Source organism: Acanthisitta chloris, unplaced genomic scaffold (assembly GCF_000695815.1).
Source record: "Acanthisitta chloris isolate BGI_N310 unplaced genomic scaffold, ASM69581v1 scaffold2609, whole genome shotgun sequence".
Lineage (NCBI taxonomy): Eukaryota > Metazoa > Chordata > Aves > Passeriformes > Acanthisittidae > Acanthisitta > Acanthisitta chloris.
In genome coordinates, this window is record NW_008691951.1 from 58,971 (window position 1) to 83,856 (window position 24,886).

Sequence of the window (24,886 nt, forward strand, 5' to 3'; positions counted from 1 at the left end):
TTGCTTAATTTTATTAATTCACAATTTTTCATTTTTCTAACTTAAGTAATTTTAAGTAAAGTATCTACACATATGATAAATGTCTTTCATAACTTCAGAGAAAAATACTTCCAGACATTGCTCAAATATGTGGAAGAGAAATGAACATGCAACAAGCAAAATAATTCTGAATGGATTTTTTTCAGACTATGTGAGCTTTTCAACAGCAGTATCATATGCCTCTAGCTGAAAGTTTCCCATCTGGTGAAATGCAATGATGTGCCGAATCTTTGCCTGCCTAAAGGTGATGAATGTCAATAGAGTCTTTGATACACTACTCTTGAATTACAGGGCCAAGGTGAGGAGGTACAAAAGCTGGGAAACAATAGAATTAACAGCTTTGGACCTTCCTTCTCCCCCCATCCCCCCTCCAAGAAACAGGTATGCAAGGCTAAACAGAATCCTTACAACTCAATTCTGTCAACAAAATAGAACTGCACAAGAACTTGGTTTTTTTGTCATTGCCAGGAAAATGCCTGAGATTTCTTATATCATTTCTTCAACTAAAAACAACCGTGTATGTCATCTTTATAACAACTAGGTATGCCTCATGCTGAGAAGGGTTATGATAAAAGTTTCTGAATGTGGAAAGAAAATAATTTTGAAATCAAGGTGAGATTAAGGGGAAAATCTCTCGATCAAATGCTTATGTTTTTAGCATCTGTCAAGTTCTGAGTAACATTTGAGAAAGAAAGCTATTTCATCATCTGCCAAAATATCTCCAAATTGTATAATTCTTAAAAAAAAGAACTAGTTGCTTTTACTTTTAAAAAGGAATAGAACATTGCATTTTCTCAACTTGTGAAGAGCAGACAATTTATTTCAAGGAAAAATATTTCTTTCTACAAAGTTTACTTTATGACTTCAATGTGTAATATCATACCTTAAAAACAAAGATTACTTAAATGGGGTGTAAAAAGAGTGAACAAAAAGGAAAGAAAACTTTGAAAGAAATTCTCTTTTAAAAGCATTTATAGAATTTTTTGAGTAAGTAATAATTAAGCATTTTGAGGGTAAAAGCATGTTAAATTTTATCACTGCAAAGCGAAGAAAATTATGCAACTGGGCATTGTTTTGTATTTAAAACATGCATGTATAATTGCATACCTTTCTACATAGTCCAGCAGTCGAGAGCAATGGTTAGAAGCAGGAGCATCATGGCCTCCAACTGCATAAAGAAAGCCATCACATGTAGCCACTCCTACACCTCCTCTTCTCTTACACATAGGAGCACACATATTCCATTTATTCGTGTGAGGATCATAATATTCCATTGAACTCAAACATGAACTTCCATCCCGACCTCCAACTGAATATAACCTAAGAAAATCCATACAAACAAAAATGTTAATAAAACAAGAGCTCAGAACTGCATAAATAAAACCAATTATCTGATATGACCAAATGGGAAAAAGAAAAATTATAATATTTTAAACTCATATGAATTTCATATGGTGAGCAAACATGTTTTTAATATTATTATGAAACTCACATACTATTTCGGGTTTTGCCCATCTGAATATATACAGCCATGAGTGCCATAAGTGACATGCCGGTATGTCTCTACAGATTTATAAAGCATGTGAGTAGGGTTGCTGCCTAAATTCATCATCTGTGAGGTGGAAATGGAATTGCTAACTTAGAATTGACAATCCAGGCAAATAAGAAATGTGCAATTCATTTATCATAGTTTCTCTGTTTTTATTGTGCATCAAAGGAGTGAGAAATACCCTGACAACTGCAGTCCTGTATTTTAACATTTGTCTTGCATATTTCTTTAATGCTGAATAGTTTCACAAGCTTCTAATTCACCTTGCTTGACAAAACAAAACAAAACAAGTTACTCTGTATGCTAAAGTACAAATGATATGGAAAATTGTAGTCAGTCTTAGATCTGATATTTGACCAATTCCACATACAAATCTGTCAATGTGAACTTATGTTCAGAAAGAATTTTACACTTACAATATAGTAGAGATCAAATATGAAATGCCTTGCAGAGATAGGAATAGCACGTTATGTTTTAAACATGGATTTTTAAAAAGTACTACCTCAGTTTCAAGTATCTTGCTTATATTGAAGAAAGTCTTGGCCTCACTAGCACATCTACTCTGCAAGGAAGAAAATTATAACCCCCAGGCACTGTATGTTGATTTTCTTCATCAGAATGTATTATGGGGATTGAGTTATGTTGGAAAGTCATGGAAAAGTTCTGAAAAATACTTTAAACTTGAAATGACAAAAATATGGTTTAACAAAAAATATGTTGTGTTTGTAACTATCTGCAGGCAAGAAACTTGCTTCATTATTCTCTTTATAATGGTTCCCAAGAGGAAACAGTTCTGATTGTTCTTTCTCACTTATAATACGCTGCCTTTATTTCTTATATGAATCCTTCTGCAGGCTGTTGCCTTTTCTACAGTGCCTGGAGATTAGCTAATAGAAACACAGGCTATTTTGAAGTCCAACCACTAAGCAATTTAGGATGTGAAAGCTGTCTGTGTGAAGCAATTACTCATTTGGAAGCTTTTACTGTCCTAAGCGCTCCATGAATTCAGAGTTATTTAAATGTGTGTTTACCATTGTATTTCATTGGTATGGATGCTGGTGAATAAGGAAGTACCCTACTACCACTAAATATGTCACTGAAGCCAGAGAACATTTTGGCACTGTCTGACATATATACCTGTGCTCTGATAAAAGTACCCAGGAGAATCCCTACTCTTCTATGAGAGATGCTAAAGAAAATACACTTTTTTCCCCCCCACAACTATTTCTTTGTATCCAGTCCTACTATATTTAACTATCTTTATACTTATCAGGTATCTACAGGTGAAATCCATACTATGGAACCCAAATGTAGGTGTTAATCTGTGGATGTCCATGGTGTTTAAATTGCTGTCATGCTCAGGGTAGTTGGCTGAGTCTAAAGAACAATTTTGTTCACCAGCCACAATCATATTTTTGTTCTTCAGCGGAGAATAAGAAATGCAGAACAACACAAAAAAAACCCCAAATTAAACGTGCTAAAAACATTAACGTTAATGAAAATGTATAAATATGTGTAGGTGTCTGCAGGGATGCTATCTTCATTTTCAAAGATATGGCTTGGTTCAGCTATGCACAGACAGTGTTAAAATATTATTTATAGCATGTAAGGTCTGGTGACATTCCCTGCAGGTTGAGAGATATGGCAAATAGTACACAGGAGAAATATGCGTGACTGCTGGAGGTCAAGTAGGCTACCGTGAAGCAATTTAAATGGCAGTGGACAATTACGTGTAGATAGGCGAATTTGATCCCTAAAAACATAAATAAAGGTTACCAAGCCTGAAATTTTCAAATTGATTTCTAAGTAAATACTTTGACAACTAAACACTGCGCACAACCTAAAAAACACTTCTACAGACTTGACTGTAAGTAATCATTTGTTCCCTTAGTCTAAATAGTCTTTCTTATTTCTTCTGGCATGAAAAGTTCTCAAAAGTCTCAAAAAGTCTTTCAACTGAAATGTATCTATAAGCTGATATTTCCACACTGAAAGTGAAGCACACTTTCTCATTTCTATATTTCAATTAAGACTGCTAATGAAATATAGCTGAAGACATTCCTGAGTTGCTATTAAAAAGACAGCAAGTGCTGCTCCTAAGTAGCTGGTAAAAGTTTCATATAGTAATTGGGACCACCCAGCTTTTGCTAAAGTGCTCTGTGCCAGTCAAAATAAAATTCATTTCCAAAATCAGATTTAAAAAGCTATCATTTTGGGGTTTGTGTTTCTATCTCAGCAAAGAATAATTCATAAAACTAACAGTAATTTTTTATTTCTCAAAGGTGTCTATTCCACACAAATAAAAATCAGAAATAGCGTAATTGTTTTAAAGGTCTAGTTGTGGCTGAGCCTGAACACTTGAGTCAGGAATTGCTTCCACTCTAGAGCCAAATCCATGATCACAAAGGGTCAAAATGACTGCAGAACAACTCTGAAATCAGTGCTGAATATTCAGGATACTGTACAGCTAGCTTAAAGTTTTGAAATACTTATAACCAAATACATTTATTAGTCTTAACTCCTTTTTACTGCTCAGGGTTCTATTTTATTAGATTAATTCAAATGAATCCATTTTTTCAGCTTTGTCTTGCTTGGCAACAGTTTCTAGTAAACTTTCTGTAGTGAAAAGAATAGCACAATTCTGAATTGCTGTTCATTGCATATCCTATCAAAACTGTTGGAATTTCTATATTATGATATTAATTATTATGTATCACTGTTTAGGCGAAGATCAACAAAGAAAAGAAAGCATCCAGTACTGAGCACTTTTATCTCCACAGTGAAAGTTCTGCCTGTGGAGAAGTTATAGATTTCTACTCCCAAATGGGCTATATTTCAACTGATTCAGACACGGTGTGTAGATATAAAGTTAGACCAACCTCAGACACCCCGAGCTGAAAATTTTCCTTTTCAGGGTTTTGACACCTCTTTTTGTACTAAGATGGAGAGAGTTTCCTAAATACTTATATATATATATATAAAACTATATGTATAATTGTCTAGAAAATTATAAAAATTAATTATAATAATTGTAATGATAATTATAAGCCAGTGTTCAAAGTAGGTAACTTTAGGAGAAATCATGACCAGCTGGATTAAATGGCATTTATCTCAATTCTGTCATCACAAACCTTTGCCCTTTCGAGGCTGGCTTCTCAAACTGAATTTATTCTCACTAGTTATCAGACTACCTTTGATGTGAGGTGGTATGGCTTGTGAAAACAGTTGAATCATGCCCTTGGTATATTTCTTAATGAGGTTTTGCCTTTCAGAATTCTTTCACTGTGAATATCAAAGACCATATCCAGTCTTTTGCTTAGGCCCTTTTGTACCCTTTTCTGGCCTTTCAGCGTGTCTGAAAGAGCATCAGAGAATTACTCCGGCACAAAAGATATCTGCTTGTTAGCTGTGAGGCTACAGGAATAATTTTCATCAGTGCTGGACTGTTGTATTGCTGAATTAGTCCATACCTGAGCTAGGAATCAGGCTCTAGGAGAGGAAAGATATCTATCCATTCTGCCTTGGTTAAGCCAATGTAGTTCACTGGCAAAAGTTGAAAATACCGTATTTTCTGAATGGAAAGCATTAATGAAGTCTTATTTCTGTGCATAAATTTGGAAAGGCATTACATGTATTTGTACTGCAGTAGGGCAGTAAATTAAAAATATATAGTTTGATTTAATAGTGAGATAAAGAATTATATAATAAGAGCTTGAAATGAAATAAATAGTAGCTATTGATAGACAGGATGGGGGTCTTGACTGAGCAACCTAATCTAGTAGGTAGCATCTCTGCCCATAGAACTATATCTTTGAGGCCTCTTTCAACCTAAGCCATTTTATGATCCTATGATATAAGATATTGAGAGAAAAACATCCATTGCATGGATACTGAAAAAAGCTTGAATTTCTACACTAGAAATTGTAGTTTCCTAACAGAAAGAACCTGTTTCAAGAAATTTTAATGCTAATCAAAATTAAATGGGCTACATTATCTCTTCAAGACCATTGACTGAATGCAGATTCCACCATCTAAGAAATGTTATTGACTTTATCAGACTGCAACATAGGTAAGACAAAAGAGTCTTTGTAAATGAAACATTTACTACAGCATATTCATAAGGTCCTTTATTTGCTCTCTTGTTTATTAAAAAGAAAACCACAGTGAATCTGCCATTAAATAAGAAATTGTTATTGAATCCACAGAATTACTTTGCGCTAGACTGAGCTAATGTGTTTATGATATTCATTTTCCTTGTAAGTTTAATAACTCTTGACCACACAGTGGTTCTATTTTGTTCTGTCTCAGTAGCCATTTATTGCATGATTTTAACTAAAATATTTAAAATTATCAGCACCTTTTTGTAGTTTCTACAGTTAAGGGAGCATAATTTCAATGTGTCTCATTTTCTCTACAGTGGAAAAATTGCCTTCCTGAGAAAAGAGTTTGAGCAAAAGTCACAATTAATAAACAGCACATTTATAAAACACCAGCAGCATCAAAACAGCCATAAAAGAACCTGAAATTACTTCTCAGGATTTAAATTAAGCTATAAATTTATTTATAGGTCAAAGTACACTTAGAGTAAAACATAGGAAGAAGAGAGTCAAGACTTAAATTTTCAACCAAAAAAATCTAAAAGTGATAACTTGTGAGTTAGTCTTTGAAATATGTTATTCTTCCCATTACAAAAGAGTTTTACAAAATTCATTAATAGTAGGCAATAATGTCATAAGACAAATTTGAGATACTCTAGTTAGGCAGATTATGTAAGATCTGTTATGGAAGCAGACATGTGACAGCATGAATTCACTGACAAGTAAAAGCATAACTGTATTTTTGCATCAGGCATTCATAAAAAAATAATTTAAAACTATTTGCTTGTAGTTAGTGAGCATATTGCGGCTAGAAAGCATACACTATGAAACATACTCTTTTTCTCCTTACATGACTGTAATTATGCGTACGAATTAAGGTATTTTTCTTTGTTCAAATGGATTAGTAAAAGAATAATTGAATAATCAGTAAGGCACAAAAGCAAAGAAAACCTGAAGCAACAAAAGCCATGAGAAAAAACACTGTTCGGATGAGAAATACAAGGTCTCAGTCATACTTTCTTATCTTGTTATCTTGGCATGAAATTTTGAAGAGTTACTTCAGTTTTAAAAAACACAATTAAAGCATATTAATACTTCCTTTTTTTAATAATATTGAGACAGTTCCCTAGTTTTTACTGAAGTATGAAAATTATCTGTGCATTGCAATTATATGGATGACTTGCAAAAAAGTCTTAGATCATTTAGTTTGTGACCTTCACAATGAACAAATCCTTCTCAGTTCAAAAAATTCAACCAGTAATGAAAGATTCAGCTGAAGTTAGTCTACCAAGTCAAAAGGCATTTTGTTTTACTCCAATATTAGTTATTAAGAAGTTAATCAAGTTTCAAATTAGAAAAATAGAAAGTTAACAGTGGAGAAGGCATGGTATTCTGTTCTGCTGAGTATAGTAGATATTTGATAGCTGCTGTAAGGGCTGTTGCCCATAAAGATATTTAGCTGAGTATTAAATTAGATATTTAGCTTTCTTGAATTTCAGTGAAGTTTATATGTTTAAATATCCTTCCAGATTTGCACATATGTGGAAATACGGCAGTATGTGTATGCACATGATAATACACACATGAATGCATGTGTGTATGTGTGTGTGTAACCCAAATAAATGCCTACATTTGGTCAGGGAAGCATCTCTAGACTTCTCCAACTGCACTGAACAAGGGCTTTCTTCAGGTCCCAGTAGATAGGCACCAAGTACTATTTGATACAGTCTGGGATTCTCATACTTCATCTCCCACTAAAGATAATAATGAAAAGCCAAACTTTCAGAATAATCCAGAGTATAGGATGCTAATACCTTTTGCAGTCTTGACCACAAGAGATAAAACAGTGATTGCTGAGTGCTTTTTAAAAGCCTGTGTGCCATTGTGGAAGCAGCACAATTAAAAAATAGGCTGTGAATCTTTCTAGGCATTATCCATGCTGCTTCCCACTGTCTAGATTGGAGCATATGTTACATGTGAAAGCTTAAGTTAGGTGGACTGATCCAATTGGCTTTTCCTGACATGTATTAGGACTGAGTAAGTTAACTTGCTGTGTCTGCTTGGTCTAAAGTACCTGTACATGTTCAAATAATACTATATTATATGCATTACTGATGTAGAAATTGTTGCTCATTGCAAATTTTACAGGAAAAAAAAAGAATAGAACTATGTAGTACAGACAAAATGTTTCTTATTACAAAGAGACATTACAGGAAATGACTGTCACGCTAGATGTGTACCAGTCAACAGCTGGTCCAAAAAACTTGTTGTATGAATAATGGATGAAGAGAAGTGCATAGTGAGGGTGTACACGCTAAAAGATGCAGATGTGCAGTAAACCTTCAAAAATGAAATGTAGTCTAAGCACCTGGAAGCCTGGCCATAGTATATCTAGAGAACATAGGCTCATCATGTTTCCAGCCTGCAGCTCAGCAGCGTTGTTAGCATCTGCCATGTCTCCTAACAATCACTTTGGTTCTAAACAGCAATGCGTCTTAGCTTCATGGGTGTCTGTCTTGGACTGTAGGAAAAATAGTGGGTTTACTGTAAGTTTCATGATTTTTCATTGTCCTCTTGTAAGAGTCACATATATAACTTGTATCTTTTGAAGGCTAGCCTAGCTACATAGAAAGAAGGAAACATGCAGAGTCTCCCATTTTACAGGCTGGATGTAAAATACAAAGTTAAATCTTTGAAAAAGAGACAATATGACATATATTGAATTGAATTGCACATTCACTGAGCTACATGGGACCTCCATGTAAGAAATATGAATTTGTGTGCAAAAGTACAAAAGATCAGACTAGGGCACTGAATTAGTAATAAGCCTTAATGATTCTGCTAAGGGAAAATGCCACAGATAGTTTATTATATGATGCATGAAAGGCAAAGAAGTAGAACTCCTGGAGGAGGATGAAATCAGCCATGCAATCAAGTTCTGTAGGTGGTTGTATGAATGTAATACATTGCTAATTCTCTTGTGCCAAACACTGAACTGCTATTAAGGACTTTGTGAAAATATTAACCTTTGCCTCTTGGAGGTCAGTGCATGGCAAATATATCGCTGTGAGTGACTAACTACAAGACAATTTTGAGAGCCTTTCTTGTGCACGCACTAATTTAGTTTAAATTTTGCTATTTTCTTTAAATGAAGGTTCAGAAAGAAAAATTTTCCGATAGTCACTTTATAATAGTGCATAATAAACACAAGGGACATATTAAACTACAGAAACTGCTATTTACCACAGGAACAATATTGATCTAAATAACACCATTTTCATTCCAGCTATTCTCATTAAATGACCTGAAAACAAAACATTCTGCTGCACATATGCCAACATCTCTCTTGGCCAGATTTCTGTGTTTCCCATTCAAAATGAAACAGAGAATAGCTGGAAAAGTACTGCCAAGACAATAATCCAATTTATGGAAATCCATTACTAAATGAATCCAATTATTGCAAAACTGGTGGATCTGAATGAACGTTAACTGAATGCACATAAATAAATAAATAACCATTTTAAAAAATCCTAAAGCTAGACATTTAATAAAATCCCTCTGCTGAACAAATGAAATTGAAAATGTAACAAATGAATTTGTATGGGTGTGAAGGAAAAAATAATAAATATGTACATATAAATGCTTTTTTTTTTTTTAAAAATAAATTAGTAGTATGTTCTCTTTCTATGAATGTGTAAATAGAATAGAATGTGGAGGCCATTCTAAATTCAGTTTCCTGTAGTTAAACAACAGACAAAATTTGACATTGCCAATTAATAATAATTATTTTTCAAAAAGGATTCAACCAAAATAATCCCTTTTTTCTTGGTGGACTGTCTTTCAAGAAATATATGAAAAAAACCCCAACACTGAAATATCAGCATCTAAGATAAACAGGAAAATGGAAGGAAACATAATTGATGGAGATAGATGAGGTTTTCCGAACAACTCCAGTTTTAAAGGTGTTGGATTGGATTAAAAGGATCTAAGTTTAGGGCTTTGTTCCTGCAAAAGACAGCATCTCTGGATCAGTTCATGCATCTTGACTGTAGTATTTTCATTGATTTTTCCTGCTTAGAATAATCACCAGTTACAGACACTGCTGCCTGTGGAGGACACCACGTTGGAGTGGCAGGTTATTTCCAAAAGGACTGCAGCCCATAATGGAGTAAGGGAAACGTGTGAGGAGGGAGCAGCACATAGAAGCAGTTGTAGGCTCACCACAATCCCCATTCCCCATCCTCCTGCACCATTCAGGGGTGGGAGTATAGGAGTATATAAGACATACGTTGAGCCTAGGAAAGGAGGGGAAGAAAGGTGGAGTTTTAAAATTTGCCTTTGTGTCTCACTAGCAAGAATCTATTTTTATTAGCAATAAATTACACAGAGGAAGGCTGTGAAAACAGTTGTGATAGAAATATTGTTACTAATTATAATAATAAAAATACATTGCTAGTTCTTCCCTTAAAGAATAAGATACAAGTCACATAGATATTAACGGGGAATAATATTCTCTTGCAGCATTTCTTCCTGCTCTTAATTTTCTTCAGAGACAATGAATACTCAGAAAAAATTTTTCTTCAAATAAAAGATTATTTGGAAGAGTACTTAAAACAGTTCTATTTTTAAAAGTTAGGATTATACACTTCCTTGCTTTTTGTCATCTGTCATATACCAATAATAGTGTGTGATATTTGATAAAAACAACAACAGCAGATGGAAATATCAACTTCACTACAGCACATCTTTGAGGATGTGGCAATCAATAAAGGGCAGGACTCCCTTCTTAATTCCACAAGAAGCTACCATGAGATTGAACTCCTTTCCAGTGTGTGTCAAAGTAATTATTTTTGACACTTAAGGTACCTGTGATGATCTAACACTTAAAGTCAACCTGCAGATCATACCAACAGCTTAGGATTTTGTCCTTTTTTAACACAGATTTACTGATATTTGTTAAAGAGATCAAAAGTAAATGGCAAAACTTTTTGCCATGAAAACTACAGTTGTCTAAAAGAATGTTAATAATTTCCAGTATACAAGTAGAAATTGAGGAATATTTTTTGTAATACAGCTTTCACAGCCAGAGGACAATCTAAAAATTTTTCAGTTACAGTAATGTCACACAAATATTTGGAATAACATAAATCTGTATGATACAGAGAATGTCTTTGAGATATATATATTCAAAAAAAGGTGTGTAAAGTTATTTCATTTTTACTTAGATTCACACCATTAGCATAAAATTTTTTATGACATTAAATGAAATGACAAAAATAATGTAAAGATTCAGTGTTCCTAGAGAATGCATGTTTCTCATATTAAAGAGTTTTTAATAGAAGGCTAAGAAATAACTATGGTAGTCATTGAGGCAACTTCATTTTAAGTTGCTGAAAAGATTAGTGTTTATTGGATTGAAACTGTCAACTAGAATATTTTTCTTCTTGAGTTCAAAAATGAAGAAATTAAGATATACTCTTGAAATAGTAAGTAACAGTTTTAATAAGTTTCTGGAAAAGCTAAGATTTTTTCATACTTTTGGTTCCTTGGTGCTTCTCACTTACACTGTAGAAGTGTACTATTGGTCCGGCATTATCTGCTGGGAACTTTAAATACTAGTTTTATAGAGTATACATTGCATGCTGGTTACATACCTCTTCTGTCAGCCCCAAAGAACAATTCAAATAAAGCCTCCCAACTTTTCACTTCTTATTTGCATGTAAAAAGCACCATCCTTTCTCAGTTTTTTCAAAGTGCAAATCTCTGTTTCACATTTAACATTTTGACACCCATATCTACTGCTGGTGTGAGCAAGTTCATGCACTCTTTCTCTTCCAGTCTGTGCAACAGGGTTGTTAACAGTAACAAGGCAGAAAGGATGGTGCTGTTTCCAGATCAGAAGGAACAACTGACCATGTTTCATCCCATGAAATTCTACAGTCATGGCAAGTCCTACAAAAGTATGTTAAAAATTGATAAAGATGTCCAGTTAAAAATATATTATAAATTATTAAATACATATATAGTAAGGATAACAATCTCAGCTCTTGCATTCCTATTTGGCTGGAAAAAAACTCATGAGGATAAAGGAGATGGAATCTCCAAAGTCTCAATACACATTGTTAGAGGTACACAGTACCAGTGGTCGATTTGGGAAAGCAAAGGAAAGAAAGTTGTTACTAAAAAGGAAAATTTTCAGATTCCAGTCTTTGGTGTTGCATGAAAATAGATAATATTGCCCTTTTTATGAATCCATAATCATGCATTTAGAACCTGATGAGAGCTTTGTGTACACCTTCTTGTTCTCTCTATTATTTTTATTCCATGCCTACTTTATCAGCTGAATTTTAGCTATTTCTATGCATCTGTTCCTATTCCAACTGTAACAGTTCTGTTGCTTTTCTATTGTATGACAGGCATTCTTGGTAGTCATGGTACATCCTATACAAACTCAGTTTCAGTTAAACTTCCTTCAGTATTCATGACTAGCATTGAATAAATAAATCTGAATAACATAAATATTTCCACTATTAATTAAAATGTATTAATTCCTCAATAACATTTCCTTTTTTTCACAGTTTTCTTCTACTGTTCTTTTTCTGTGCTAACAAGGCACACAGATTTTTTCTGCCCTTCTTTCACTTTCTACCATTAATTTTCTTCAAGCAAAAGACTTGTTAATTCACATTATATATTATTAGATATTCTATTGGAGTTGCTTCTTAGGGTTATCCAAATACTTATGCAGAGTAGTCCAACATGACCCACTTGATAATGTTCCCTTTGGTCTCACTTTGAATGGTCTGAAAATTTAACTAACATGCTAATGCTTGTTAGTTACGCTACTTTATCCCAAGTCAAATCTTTAAAGAATTTCAGCGGTAACTGTGACATCCTAGTTGTTGCATACAGTTCTTTTCTTCTTCAAATCCCTGTTCTATTCACCTATTTTCCATCATAACTACTTATTTCCTGTGTAACACCAGATAAATTTCTTTGTTGAAATGCTGCTAAAATCAATGTTGTCTTTCTTTTATCTAGAAAACCATCTCTCTTTTATTAGTTAGACCCTTAGGTCTAAGAAGACATTTAAGAAAATGAAGATTGCTTGTGTTCCTGATTGAAGGGTAGTAAGTACTGTATCTTATTACTCTGGGAAATTTGAAGGTAACAAGCAGGTGACTTTTGTGGTTGGAGAAGATGTTCCATTAAGCCCTCATGGATGAAACAGTACCACAACTTCAAAATGTAACAATGCAACATGATTATACAAGAGAACCCTATCAAATGGACTAAGTTGAAAATTTAGAAAAAGTACTTCAGATACTTATTTTTCCAAATTTCTAATAAATTCAGCAGGATTTATGTCTTCAATAATTAAATATTTTTCAGATTAAATTATGATGCACATATTGACACAATCTTTTCCAGGTTTTAGGAAAGATTTTGATATAACATTTTCTGTTTCAATATAAAAATGTATTTCAGTGAAATAGCATTCATTTCTGTGTGCCTTGTTTTGCCAAAATCAGATAATATTGTCTTCAATTTTTTTGAGCAGAAAAACACTTGATAAATTAAATATTTTTCAGATTAAATTATGATGCACATATTGACACAATCTTTTCCAGGTTTTAGGAAAGATTTTGATATAACATTTTCTGTTTCAATATAAAAATGTATTTCAGTGAAATAGCATTCATTTCTGTGTGCCTTGTTTTGCCAAAATCAGATAATATTGTCTTCAATTTTTTTGAGCAGAAAAACACTTGATAAATTACTTGCATGGTCTACACTAGTGACCTTCAAAAACACTTCAATACATTGGGAACTAATACAAATCAATCATCTCACTTAAAGCCTAAGAGATCAGAATATAAAAGTTTTTTGTTTTTTTTTTTTAAATTTATTTCCATCATAAGCTGATAGAAAAATACCATAGAGAAATGGAAGATCATAAATGGAATAGTTTCCCAGATTTAAATGCAAAGGAAGGGACTGTATTTTTTCAAGTGGCTTAAGAAGCTCACATTTGAGATATTTAGCATACATCATCCATTTTATGCAAAGTGCCCAAAGCAGTGTGATAGGTACACACATAGAATAGTTTATGACACTCTCACTTCAAAGAAAGTCTGATGCATTGTATTTATTTACTTTTTTAATTCAGTGCAGAAAGAAAGGAAACAAAACGAATAAACAGGAAAAACCTCCTCAGAACTTCCATCCTTAAATAGTTTCTCCATTTTTGAATGTTAAATTCAACATCTTGTTTCTCATTGAAACATCCATTTACAATAGCCTTAGAATGTATTTTTCAAAAATTAAATCCATAACCTTTTTCCTACTTCAAGGGAAAAAGCTCAAATGAGGAATGCAGCATATGGCAATTGTGTGGAACAGCAGTGTAGTAAGAATAGCATCAGAGAGTTGAAAGGTTTGGCCCTTACATATGTTTTCAAGTTTCAGTTCATGGCATATGGGATATTTTTTAAAAATGGTTTTTCAGATTAAGAAAAAAAAGTAAAAATCAATAGCATATTTCTATTTGTTTCAGCTTTTCAGTTTTCAGTGATGTTCATTCTACCCTTCTGGGACACAGGTGACACCTCTATTCATTTAAAAGCATTTGAGATAAGTCATGAAAATTAAATTGAGTATCTATTAGCAGGGAAGCATCAAATATATGGACAGCTGTGCAAAAGAAAGATACCTAGAATATATACAAATACTCATATGAGGCTCTTCATGATTTTAGACCAATATTTGCAGGATTATTGGTCTAGATGTTGTTTCTGCTAGTTTGTTCCATGCCTCATGCACTATTGAAACTAGGTCCTTTTAGAGTAACATGATTATTAAAGTAACTTCGTCCATTTACTCTATTCTGGAACATTTCAATACCACTGTGACTTAATAAAAGAAAGCAATGATAATTAAGCTTCACTGGTTTTCAAGTGATTTGACAAAACAAAACAAACTCCTAATGTCATGGATGAGAAGTAGACCATCTGAGTATATGATATACTGAATTAAAAAAAAAAATAAATGAATCCAATAAAGCCTATTTAATCCAGTTACTCTGCAAATAGGACACAACTGCAATATGACTAACTCACAAAATTAGTTAAGACTTTTAAAGCCTGCAGTTTTAATTAATTTGAGATCAATTACAAAAATAAATCTGCATATTGTCATAATGACGGGATTATGGGTACTCTGTCAGACCTCCTGCTGCTGCTACAAAAAGGTACACAATCTCCTATAAGTCTTGTAACATAGCTGTTTGTGGGCTAAACAAAGCTTGTTTGTTTTTTATTATATTCCATTACTCTTGCAGTTAGTGGAACGAGTCTGACAATTCCAGAAATAAATTCATTCTACTTATCTCAAGCCTGTATGTTAGGTGTGATAAGCAAAACCTAATATAAAGGATTTCTGAGTTTTTGCAACTGTATAATCAAAACTGAGTTATGTTCAACTGGAAGGAATGGAGTGGGCAACATTCAGTGTGTTCTTGAACTATGCAATAGCATAGTCTATGATGAAACTCAATAGCCATAATATGACTTTTTTTGCCTCTGTAATTTTTATCCAAACTTTTCTTGATTTTTAAAAATATCCTCATTCTGTTTCATTCTATCCCACAACTGCAACTGTTTCACATCCTTTCTTCCTTGCTGTTCAGTAGCTATAAAGTATGAGGAAAAGAATATTCCAGAAATTTGTCTTACTCCATTGCTCCCAAGATTCCCAATGGATTCTTTACTGACTGCCCCTTATTATGTTCTGTTTTCTATAGTGGGATGCATTTTCTCTGCTTAAATATCAAAATCATAGAAGCCAGAATCTGAGACAGAGTCCTTAGGTTTCCTGTAGTTACTTGAGAAAAATGGCACTTACAGAGCACAATTTATGCTGTTTGAACATAAATGTGAAAAACAAGTAAGACAAACAATATCCAAAAATTAAATATTTCTTCCATTGATCATAAGGCAAGTTTAGGATGATAGGCTCAGTTGTAGCTGTCTAAATAAAAATATTTGATGTTAGGTGCGATGAAATCCTCCCCCATCTCTAAATTATTTCAGTCCATACCATAATTTTTTTTGGCCACATAGCTAAAAGCAAGTACTTTAAATGTACTAAGCAACAAGTAACACATAATATCACATTACTATAAAATGAGTCTTAATAAGTGCTGTATTAGAACTTGAGCCATAAAATAGAAAACTTAGAATACGAACACAATTAGAATACAGATTTAAGGTAGTCTGATTGCTTCGATGAGAACAAAATTTATGTTGACTTCCTGGGTGAACGTAGTTGCCTTCAGACAAAGAAGGTTTCATGGGCTGATGCTTGGATGAAGCAAGGTGCAAAACGTGTATACAATAAATCTTATCACTCAGTCCATGGCTGCACTACACAGATAACTGGAATTGACATATACAACACATAAAAGTCAGATAAGTCAAATTCAATTGTTCTGGATCTTTTTATATCATTCACATTGAAATTTAAGGTCTATATCCTTAAGCATTTGATATTGATACTTGATAAATATTAAAAATAATATTGAATATATCCAAAAATGCTTCAAATAAATTTATGAGCCATGAGATATAGGAGGGTGTGCACAATTGTGACTACTTTTATTTTAAAAGACACCCTGAATTTCAGTATGGTAAAAGGTATTTACTACTGTGTTTCACAGTTACTCATCCCTCTAAGAAAGGTGTGTTAATTGTGTATTACCCTACTCACTTGCCATTTAATGCTGCTACTCCAACAGTGCTTCTGGCAATTGACATACTTGCCACAAATGTCCACTGCTGACTTTGAGGGTCCCACCTCTCAACTGTATTCAAATAACTCCAACCATCATGTCCTCCCACTGCATAAATAGGCCCTTCAAGCACTGTAACTCCTAAAATGAAGGAGAGAGTGAGAGAAGATTAAAGTATGCTTTCTATATCAGTAGCAAAATATAAAAAAGTTTTACAAAACACAGCTACAAATGAACTTATATATTCAAAGTGAAAATGGAAGCACCATTTTGAGATTTGATTAATTAAGGATTAGCAAACAGCAATAAAATTAATGCCACTCCACATGGCTCTATGAAAAACAGGTCTTGTCAAACAAACTTAATTTCATTCCTTGAGAAGAGTGTTTGCTTGAAAGAATAACCTGTCAATGATGAGATAGTCTTAGTTCTGTATATTGTTTGACTTAGCATCTCAGAACATTCTGCACATGAATTAGCTCTTTAGAATAGCAGTGAAGCACATGATAAATAGAGTATGAACTGGATACCTGATCAAGATCTCAAATTATTGTCAGCCTAAGGGAATTTTCTTTGAATGGAATTGCTTCTACGGGGGTTCCACGGGGAAGGGAAAAAAAAATCTGATTTTTTCAGCATTTTTGTAATTTATGTAGAAGAAAACACACAATTTTTCACTAGCAGGAAGCTTGATTGACTGGTACAGAATCAAAAAACATATTCAAAATCTCAAGGAAATAACTTAGAGTGAGAAATTTAAGCTGTTTCATCAATTTACCCCATAAGAAAAGAAATAAACAGATACCTTCACAGGAAAATAGTTTTGGATACATAAGGATACTTTTATCTACTGACGAAAACAAACAAAACGTAAAGTATGAAAGCTGAGGTAGGAAAAATTTAAGTAAGAAACAATATTTTAACTATGAGGGGTTTTAATCACATAGTCAAAGGAACTGATGAACTCCCTATCTCACAGTATCTTCTGTTAAGCTTAGAAGGCTCTGGAAGATGGGTTACAGCTAAGCATCATTGTTATGAGACAGTGAGCTCAGTAATTCCATTCTACCAATCCATGACCCCAAAGAAGCATCATTCTGAAAAATCTCAGGCTAAATCCAATCCTATTCCTAAATCATTCCTAAATCCTTTTGCCCCCACTCCATTTCACACAATCTGAACTCATTAAAAAGTCAGAAAACAGTAGAACATTAAAGTTTTGGAAAATGGGTTTGTTTTTGTCTTGCAAAAAAGTCTATCTTTCACTTAAAACAATGCAAAGTTTCTGCTTTCTGTGTAGAGCTATTTTGTTGTATGCCGTTTGTTAAAAGGTTGCTTGACTTTAAAAGTTTAGATATCAATGAGTTTGAAGACTCTTCATTTCAGTGTTCACAGAAAGTGTTCCTGTACTTTGGGTGTTGGTTTTGGTTTGTTGGGGGTTTTTAACTTATAAAGGAAAATAATTAAAAAACCCTACTAACCCTCACAGAAATTCTCCTCCACATGAAGTCTGACTCTCATCTTTTTCTGTAGAACATTCCGTGAACTCATTATCCAATTTTTTTTCATTGTCTTGCTTATAAATGCTTTTCATTTGATCACATGTTCCAGTTATAATTTTTCAGGAATATTAAAGTGGATACATGGTGAGGCTGATTCGCCTGTAACTGCAAACCCTTCTTGCCCTTTCTGAAGACACAAGATGCATTTCTTTTCTTCCAGTCCTCAGGAACCTGAACACCATGACCTTTCAAACGTAGTTAACACTGGCCTCAGCCAAATCCCTCAGGACTCATAGGTGCATGTTTTCAGGTTCCATGGACTTGTACATGTCCAGCTTCCTTAAATGTTCCTTAATTTGTACTCCCCCAGTGAGGGTAAGTCTTCTATGTTCCAGATTCCCTGCTTTGGTTCTGGGGACCTAGGGCTCTCCAAGCCAGTCTTAAAGAATGAGACAAAGAAGACATTGAGTACCTCATCTTTTTCATTGTCATCAGGTCCCCATTTTCCCTGAGGAAAGCCTTTCTGCTGCCCTGTAAGTCACTTATCAGATTTAACTCAAAATGAGCTTTGACTTTCCTAACCTGAACCCATCAGCACCTCTGTATTTCTGCTGGGTCACCTGTGCATTGTCCACCTTTTACATGCTTCCTATTTTAGTTTGATTATAATCAGGAGCTCTCAATCCACACATGCAGGCCTCCTACTTTCTTGCTTGATGCCCTGCACATCAAGATGGATGAAAGCAAATGATTCCTGAAAAACCTATCAGCTCTCCTGGGCCCCTCTTTTCTCCAGGGCCATATTCCCTGGAACAACCATATATACTGCCCTCAGTACTTTCTGGTGCCCCTTTGTGGAAGCTGCTGCACAAACTGCTGCATCTGTTAGCTGCCTCTATTACCTGTGTTTAGACCCACCTATCTATGAAGACACACAATTTAATTCTTATGTTTTCTAAGAAGCCAATTTGGAAAAGTTCTAAGCAATGCAGAACTATTTTCTTTCACCATTACGCAGTGTTAGCATCCTATGTTTCAAAATAGTCTAACAAGTAGTAATGACAAGATAATCATCTTCCCAAGGAAACAAATAAATACACGTTTTACATTACAGCAGACTGGGTCATATATGAAAAATTCAATATTCAAGCACTGAACTCAAGCATTTAAATTCATTCAAACCTTAGATGCCAGAACTATTAGGTGATTTTTATATTGCATATAGGGATTAAGGGGTAGAACCAAAGGTGTTGCTTTCAGCCTCCTCATCACACGAAATGGAGTGCAGTACAACTCATGTCTGTATTAAAATCTGTACTGAAATTACTAAACTGTCCATGATAACTGAAAATGGCAATACCACAATCAAAATCTTAAGGGATGCATTCTACCAAGATCACAAAGAAAAATATTTTCCAGGAAAACTGATGAAACAAGACTATTGTCTTTTCTGAATGTTCCAGGTCACTTGCTTTAATGGAAAAAAGAAAATTAAATTCATTTTAAGTAGTCGTGTTGAAATGTCAGAGTTCCAATCCTATTAGCACACTGTAGAATTCCTCCTCCTTAAAGAGCAAAGGTACTGAACTCTATATAGGTTTTGGTTTTTTTTCTAAATGGTGCAGACTATTTCTGCATGGTCTCCTGAGATCAGATTTTTCATCTTTTTGCAGTCAAGATACTGAACAGTGCATCAGAAGATCAGAGTTCATTTTGACTTAATGAAACAGGTTTTTGTATTCATTATGAGTCTTACAGTAAAGTGACATCAGAGTACATAATTTTGCTGTTTTCTGTCATCTATGTCCACTAGATAATAAACATCCACCTAGATTTACACGAAGATTGTAGATGGTTTTATTAAAATGTATTATCTAGAATGGACCTTTCCTGTTCCTGAATGGGAAAATAACTATTTCCAGCTGACACATGAAGTCTTATTGTCATTAAGCAAACTACACACAAGGATAATACTATTAACTCTTTCAGGTCAGTTTGCTAAGGGAAGAGAAAGGACACAAGACCCTCACAGCTTTTCTTCTTGTACCTCATCTTCAACAATTTGGCAAAACCACTTTAAGGTACAAGAAAAGAAGAAATCCTCCTGGATTTAATGTTTCACATGATACTACTACTCTGTTGGTTTCTGAGAAAAGCAATAATACATTCAGAAAGGGAGCATTTTATTGTGAGAGAATTACATTAGATGTAATAAAGGTTATTATTTATCTGAACAAAGAAACTGGAAATTGGTGGAATCAGATACTACTTTTTTAATTTGTAGAAAATAATAATTCTGACATCGAGAGGCTAATTTGTTCAGCCCATCTTTTGATGAACTGCTTTCAGTTTCATGGCACTGTGAACAGTTTAGCTTTGTTAGTTCTCATACTGTTACTGGAGAGCTGAGAGCAGAAAACCAACCACGAAGATTTCTTTTTAGGAAAGAACCCGTTTTCTTAAGAGGAGATATGTTTTCAGTAATATATTGAGCAGTTAAGTGCAGTAAGTACAGTGCAAAAAGCCCTTAATGTTTCCCTGAAAAGGCTGAAAAGCTTAATAACTCAGTGTTTGCTATTTACTCAGTCATACAGAATTCAGTATCTATTAAACTTTATTTCCTGTAGTAAAGATGCTTAGAGGGGAAATATGTATAGACTTGATTAAAACATGCCCTAGCTAAATTATATCTCAATGTATTGCAGTTCACCAGCACAATCTGAAACTGGCAGATTCCTGAACTAAAAAACAGCAACAACATAAATGCACCTGGAAAATAATTCTCCTCTCTAAGACTTTAGATTTATGAAAGCAAAAGGTTTTATTTTTAAGCTAAATGAGATCTAAAATATTAATATTGTCCACTGTGCAATGTCAGGCATTTTCCTTCTGATTGCCTTCACAAAGCTATGCAGAAAAAAAACATTATGTCTAATTAGGTGCTGAGCTCTGTACCATTCCAATTATTTATACTTGAAGACTGGAATGGGATTTTTAAATTGCTTTTCTGTGATGTTACAAAATAATGGAACACTGCCTATCATATTTTTAACTCTGCATTTTCTTATCAGCCTGAAGGACTTTAAATTGATGGATTTTAAAAATTGTCATTTTTAAAAAAATAAAGAAATAGGGAATATAGTTTGGATACAAAATGGCAAAGAAAATATTATCTGTTCTGCTAGCTTCACTGTAGTCTCTGCATTTTGATATTTGTAGAGACATGAAATGTTAACTGGAAAGGATAAACTAGTATCCAGCAACTAATTTTTTTCATCAGAACATTACCTTTAAGAGGAAGACAAACAGATACTGTATCATGACATTGAAGATGAGAAAACAAATAAGTGCTTTGCTATCCAAGTATTGAACTTGATTAAATAATACCAAGACTTTATTCCACCCTTTTAGGCTCTGCATTTATTTAGTTTTCAGGGGGCAGTACATTTCTAACAGTCTTCTTTTTCACCCATATCCACAGAAGCATACTTATAGACAATTTTGTATTAATTGTAACTAGCAATGCTGCTTTTCCTTCTTTGTTCTTGCCCTCTTAAAGTCTTAAACCACTTTTCTGCCATAGTAGTGATGTCAAAGAAAGCAATAATGGTAAAGTTCAATTTGTTTTAAATCATGCATCAATGAATCAAGCCTTATATTTAGCCCTCACAAGCATAATATTAACTGAGTGTGAAATACAAGTATCATTCATTGGCTGCTGCATACAGGACTGCCATAGGCCGAGCTGGGAATTTAGTGTGTGATTAATTGGAGAATTAGGCCTGACCTACCTTCCTTAGTGAATATTCAGTGACTCATTGCTGAAAATACCTATTCCTATGTTTATTCACAAGCAGGTATTGAGGCTGATTTAAAGAATTACAGAAACATTGCTGGCCTCTTGGGCCAGAAGATATTATACTGACATGTTAATGTAATGCAAATTTATAGAAGTAAAGATCTGCCTTTCAGCTCTTTATTTACATTCAGTTTTGTAGATGAGACAATAGATTCTCAACTCTGCCACACTATTATCCTGAGAACATGACTCAGAAATTATTATAAGAGTTGCCGTTATGATTTGTAACTTTTAAGTGAATTAGGTCATGATCTACTACTTACTAAAGGTGTAAAGTACAATGAAAAAGTACTTAATAATTCAGAAAAAAAAAAGTCCCTGTAATGTTCCCCATGATTAGGAGAAAATCCAAAGGAAAAAAATCTAATATAGATGCAAATCGATATTGCAAAGAAAATACTTTAAATGCTCAAGGCTTATGTCAACAAACAGTGAAACCAGCTAGATTGACATATTTCTTCTGAGATTTCACATTAAAAATAGCAATAATTTAACTACATAGAGGTACATACTATTAGTCAATATTATGAAAGAAAGGTTCTCAAATTAATCTCTTAACAGTGCTTCTGAAAGGGTAAGCAATACAGCTATGTCAGAGCATTGCTGTGCTCTGGTAAGCTAGTCTGTTAAGGAACCATTCAGCTCTGCTGCTTAGGTGGTGATAGGTTTTGTGTGGGTTTTTTTGGGGAGGGTAGTAGTAGGGGTTTCTGTGCACAGAACACACCTCACACACCTCAAGTATAGTACTGCTTTGTGAAGTGCTGATGTACTCAGACTTACCATTGCAGAAAAATATTTCCAACAATATCTTGAATATTTCTGGGACATGAGCCTTTGTTATCCAACACCCACTGACCAAAGAGATATTCTTTATTGTATGGCAACATGCTCAGCATTTAAAACTCAAGGAAGAAGAGTAAAGGGCGGACACATACTTGGAGTTATGATGGAGTTAATCTTCCCAAGTCACTGATCTGTGTGATGGAGCCCTGATTTCCTGGAGATGACTGAACACCTGCCTGTCAATGGGAGGTGGTGAATGAATTCCTTATTTTGCTTTCCTTGCATGTGCAGCTTTTGCTTTACCTATTGAACTACCTTTATTTCAACCCACAGGTTTTCTCATTTTTTGCTCTTCTGATTCTCTCCTCCACCCCACCAGGGGGCAGTGATCCAGAAGCTCTGAAGGGCTAAATATCTGTCTGGGCTTAATCCACAACAATATAGAAGCTGTTTCTTCATGTTGCACAAGTAACAAAGCAAGGGATATTTTTTATTGTATTCATGAAGCACAGATGGAATATACGAATGTGATCTTCATGATGGAAAGTATTGTTTATGGCTGCCAATATATCAAAGTCCAAAGGCATCTCAGATTTTCAGAATATGCTGTAGATTTGCCATGTAGAGGATGCATCAGTCACAGCTCGCTTGATTTGAAGAGAACATTGCAAGTTCTTATCTGCCCTGATGTCCTGGATGGAATCTCAGATTCTCATGCATCTGTCTCTTCACCTCTGTACTTTTTAATCCTCACAGAGTGGTTTATTTTTCATACACACAATATACATAAAATTTGGATTTATTTTGCTGTAAAACTAAAAAAAACCCACAAAACAACAAATTGAAACCCAGAAAAACTTGTTTTTGTTTTTGCCATAATAGAAGATGAATATTAGCCATTTTTGCCTCCACTGTAGCACAGCAATGGTGGAACATAAAAAGAAGAAATTATCATGCAAGTTAGTGGAAAAATAAGAACACAGATCCCCTTTATCTTCTACATTTTAATAGTGTATTTTGCAGTTGCCATGGATGCAAGTGTATCAAGCTTTTATTTATATTCCTAGTCTACTTTAATAGTTTCTATTACACCTGTAATGATTTCTGATAGATTGTAGCTCCATAGACAAACATGTATTTATTGGGGTTTAAGCACTATCTAAAATAACATCATTGCTTAGCTGCCACAGCAAAAGTTTTTAAAATAGAAGATGAAAGTTAAACTCTCACTGACTTGAAAATTATCCTTCAAACTAGGTCTAAAGAACACTATCATTCATCATTAGATTTTCAGTGTTGAACAAGCAATAATCTATGTTTTACAATGCTTCATGAAAAGGTAAAACTCAGACAGCCTGTACAGTTAGTGGCTTGGCTACTGTGCTGTGTATCTGACCTATTCTGCTCATGAATCCTTTAGCCTATATTTTCCATGTCAAAACATTTTTAAAAATATTTTATTAACACTCATTCTTTAAAGGCTTTGTTTCCAAACAAAGTTTATTCAGCATAAAATGAAGTAGAGGTGATCACTTTCCATATTCACCTCATAAACAGCAACTTTAATCAACATAATTTTCACTATAATGGGAACATTATGAAGTTGCAGTATCAATGTTGAAACATTTGGTTTCTCTTTCGCTTGTTTCAATGCATTAAGGTATTATTTTGCTATTATGGATCTATTAAGGTCTCTAATATCTGATACATTTTCTGATACTTGCACTGAAGACTTATGTCAGAAATCTGCTGAAATTCTAGAAATTTCTTGTTAAAAATTTCTTTACTTCATCAAAGGAAAGCAAAGGCATTAAAATATTTGGTTCATGTCAATATTTATATAGAGAACTTATATTATATAGAATAACTTTATTTTATTTTTCCAATTTATTATTTTAGGAAGGAATAATACTACCAGAAATTACTAAACTGGAAAGCAGTTCCATTGATACTACCTACTATGTTCCCTTTAGCCCTTAGATGTTACGTACTTCATTACTGTGTTAGTTTTATTTAAATAGATGTTTTCCTACAAATTTACCATAGTTATTTGTTTTAATTTTGTGTCTTAAACAGTTTCTCAAAAATTTATATTTTTTATATCTCTCAAGTAATATGGATACACATGCATAAATACCCAATAAAACACCTTTGACTTTCTTTATAAAGGTTCTAGTGCAACTGGGATCTAAATTATACGACTGAGCATTAGAGAACATTAGTGTTAGCATCCACAGTTCACTTCCATCATAAAATGGCAGGGATGCA

General features: G+C 33.8%; 1 protein-coding gene across 1 annotated transcript in view; it reads right to left on the bottom strand.

Moving 5' to 3' along the window:
- The window catches only part of KLHL1 (kelch-like family member 1), a 132,699-nt gene that overhangs the window by 2,817 nt on the left and 104,996 nt on the right, over positions 1 to 24,886 (bottom strand). The window contains exons 7-8 of the mRNA XM_009082453.1: positions 16,453 to 16,615; positions 1,147 to 1,359 (exon numbers count right to left, since the gene is read on the bottom strand). Of these exons, the coding sequence (XP_009080701.1) occupies positions 1,147 to 1,359; positions 16,453 to 16,615 (376 nt within the window). The remainder of the gene's footprint in view (positions 1 to 1,146; positions 1,360 to 16,452; positions 16,616 to 24,886) is intronic.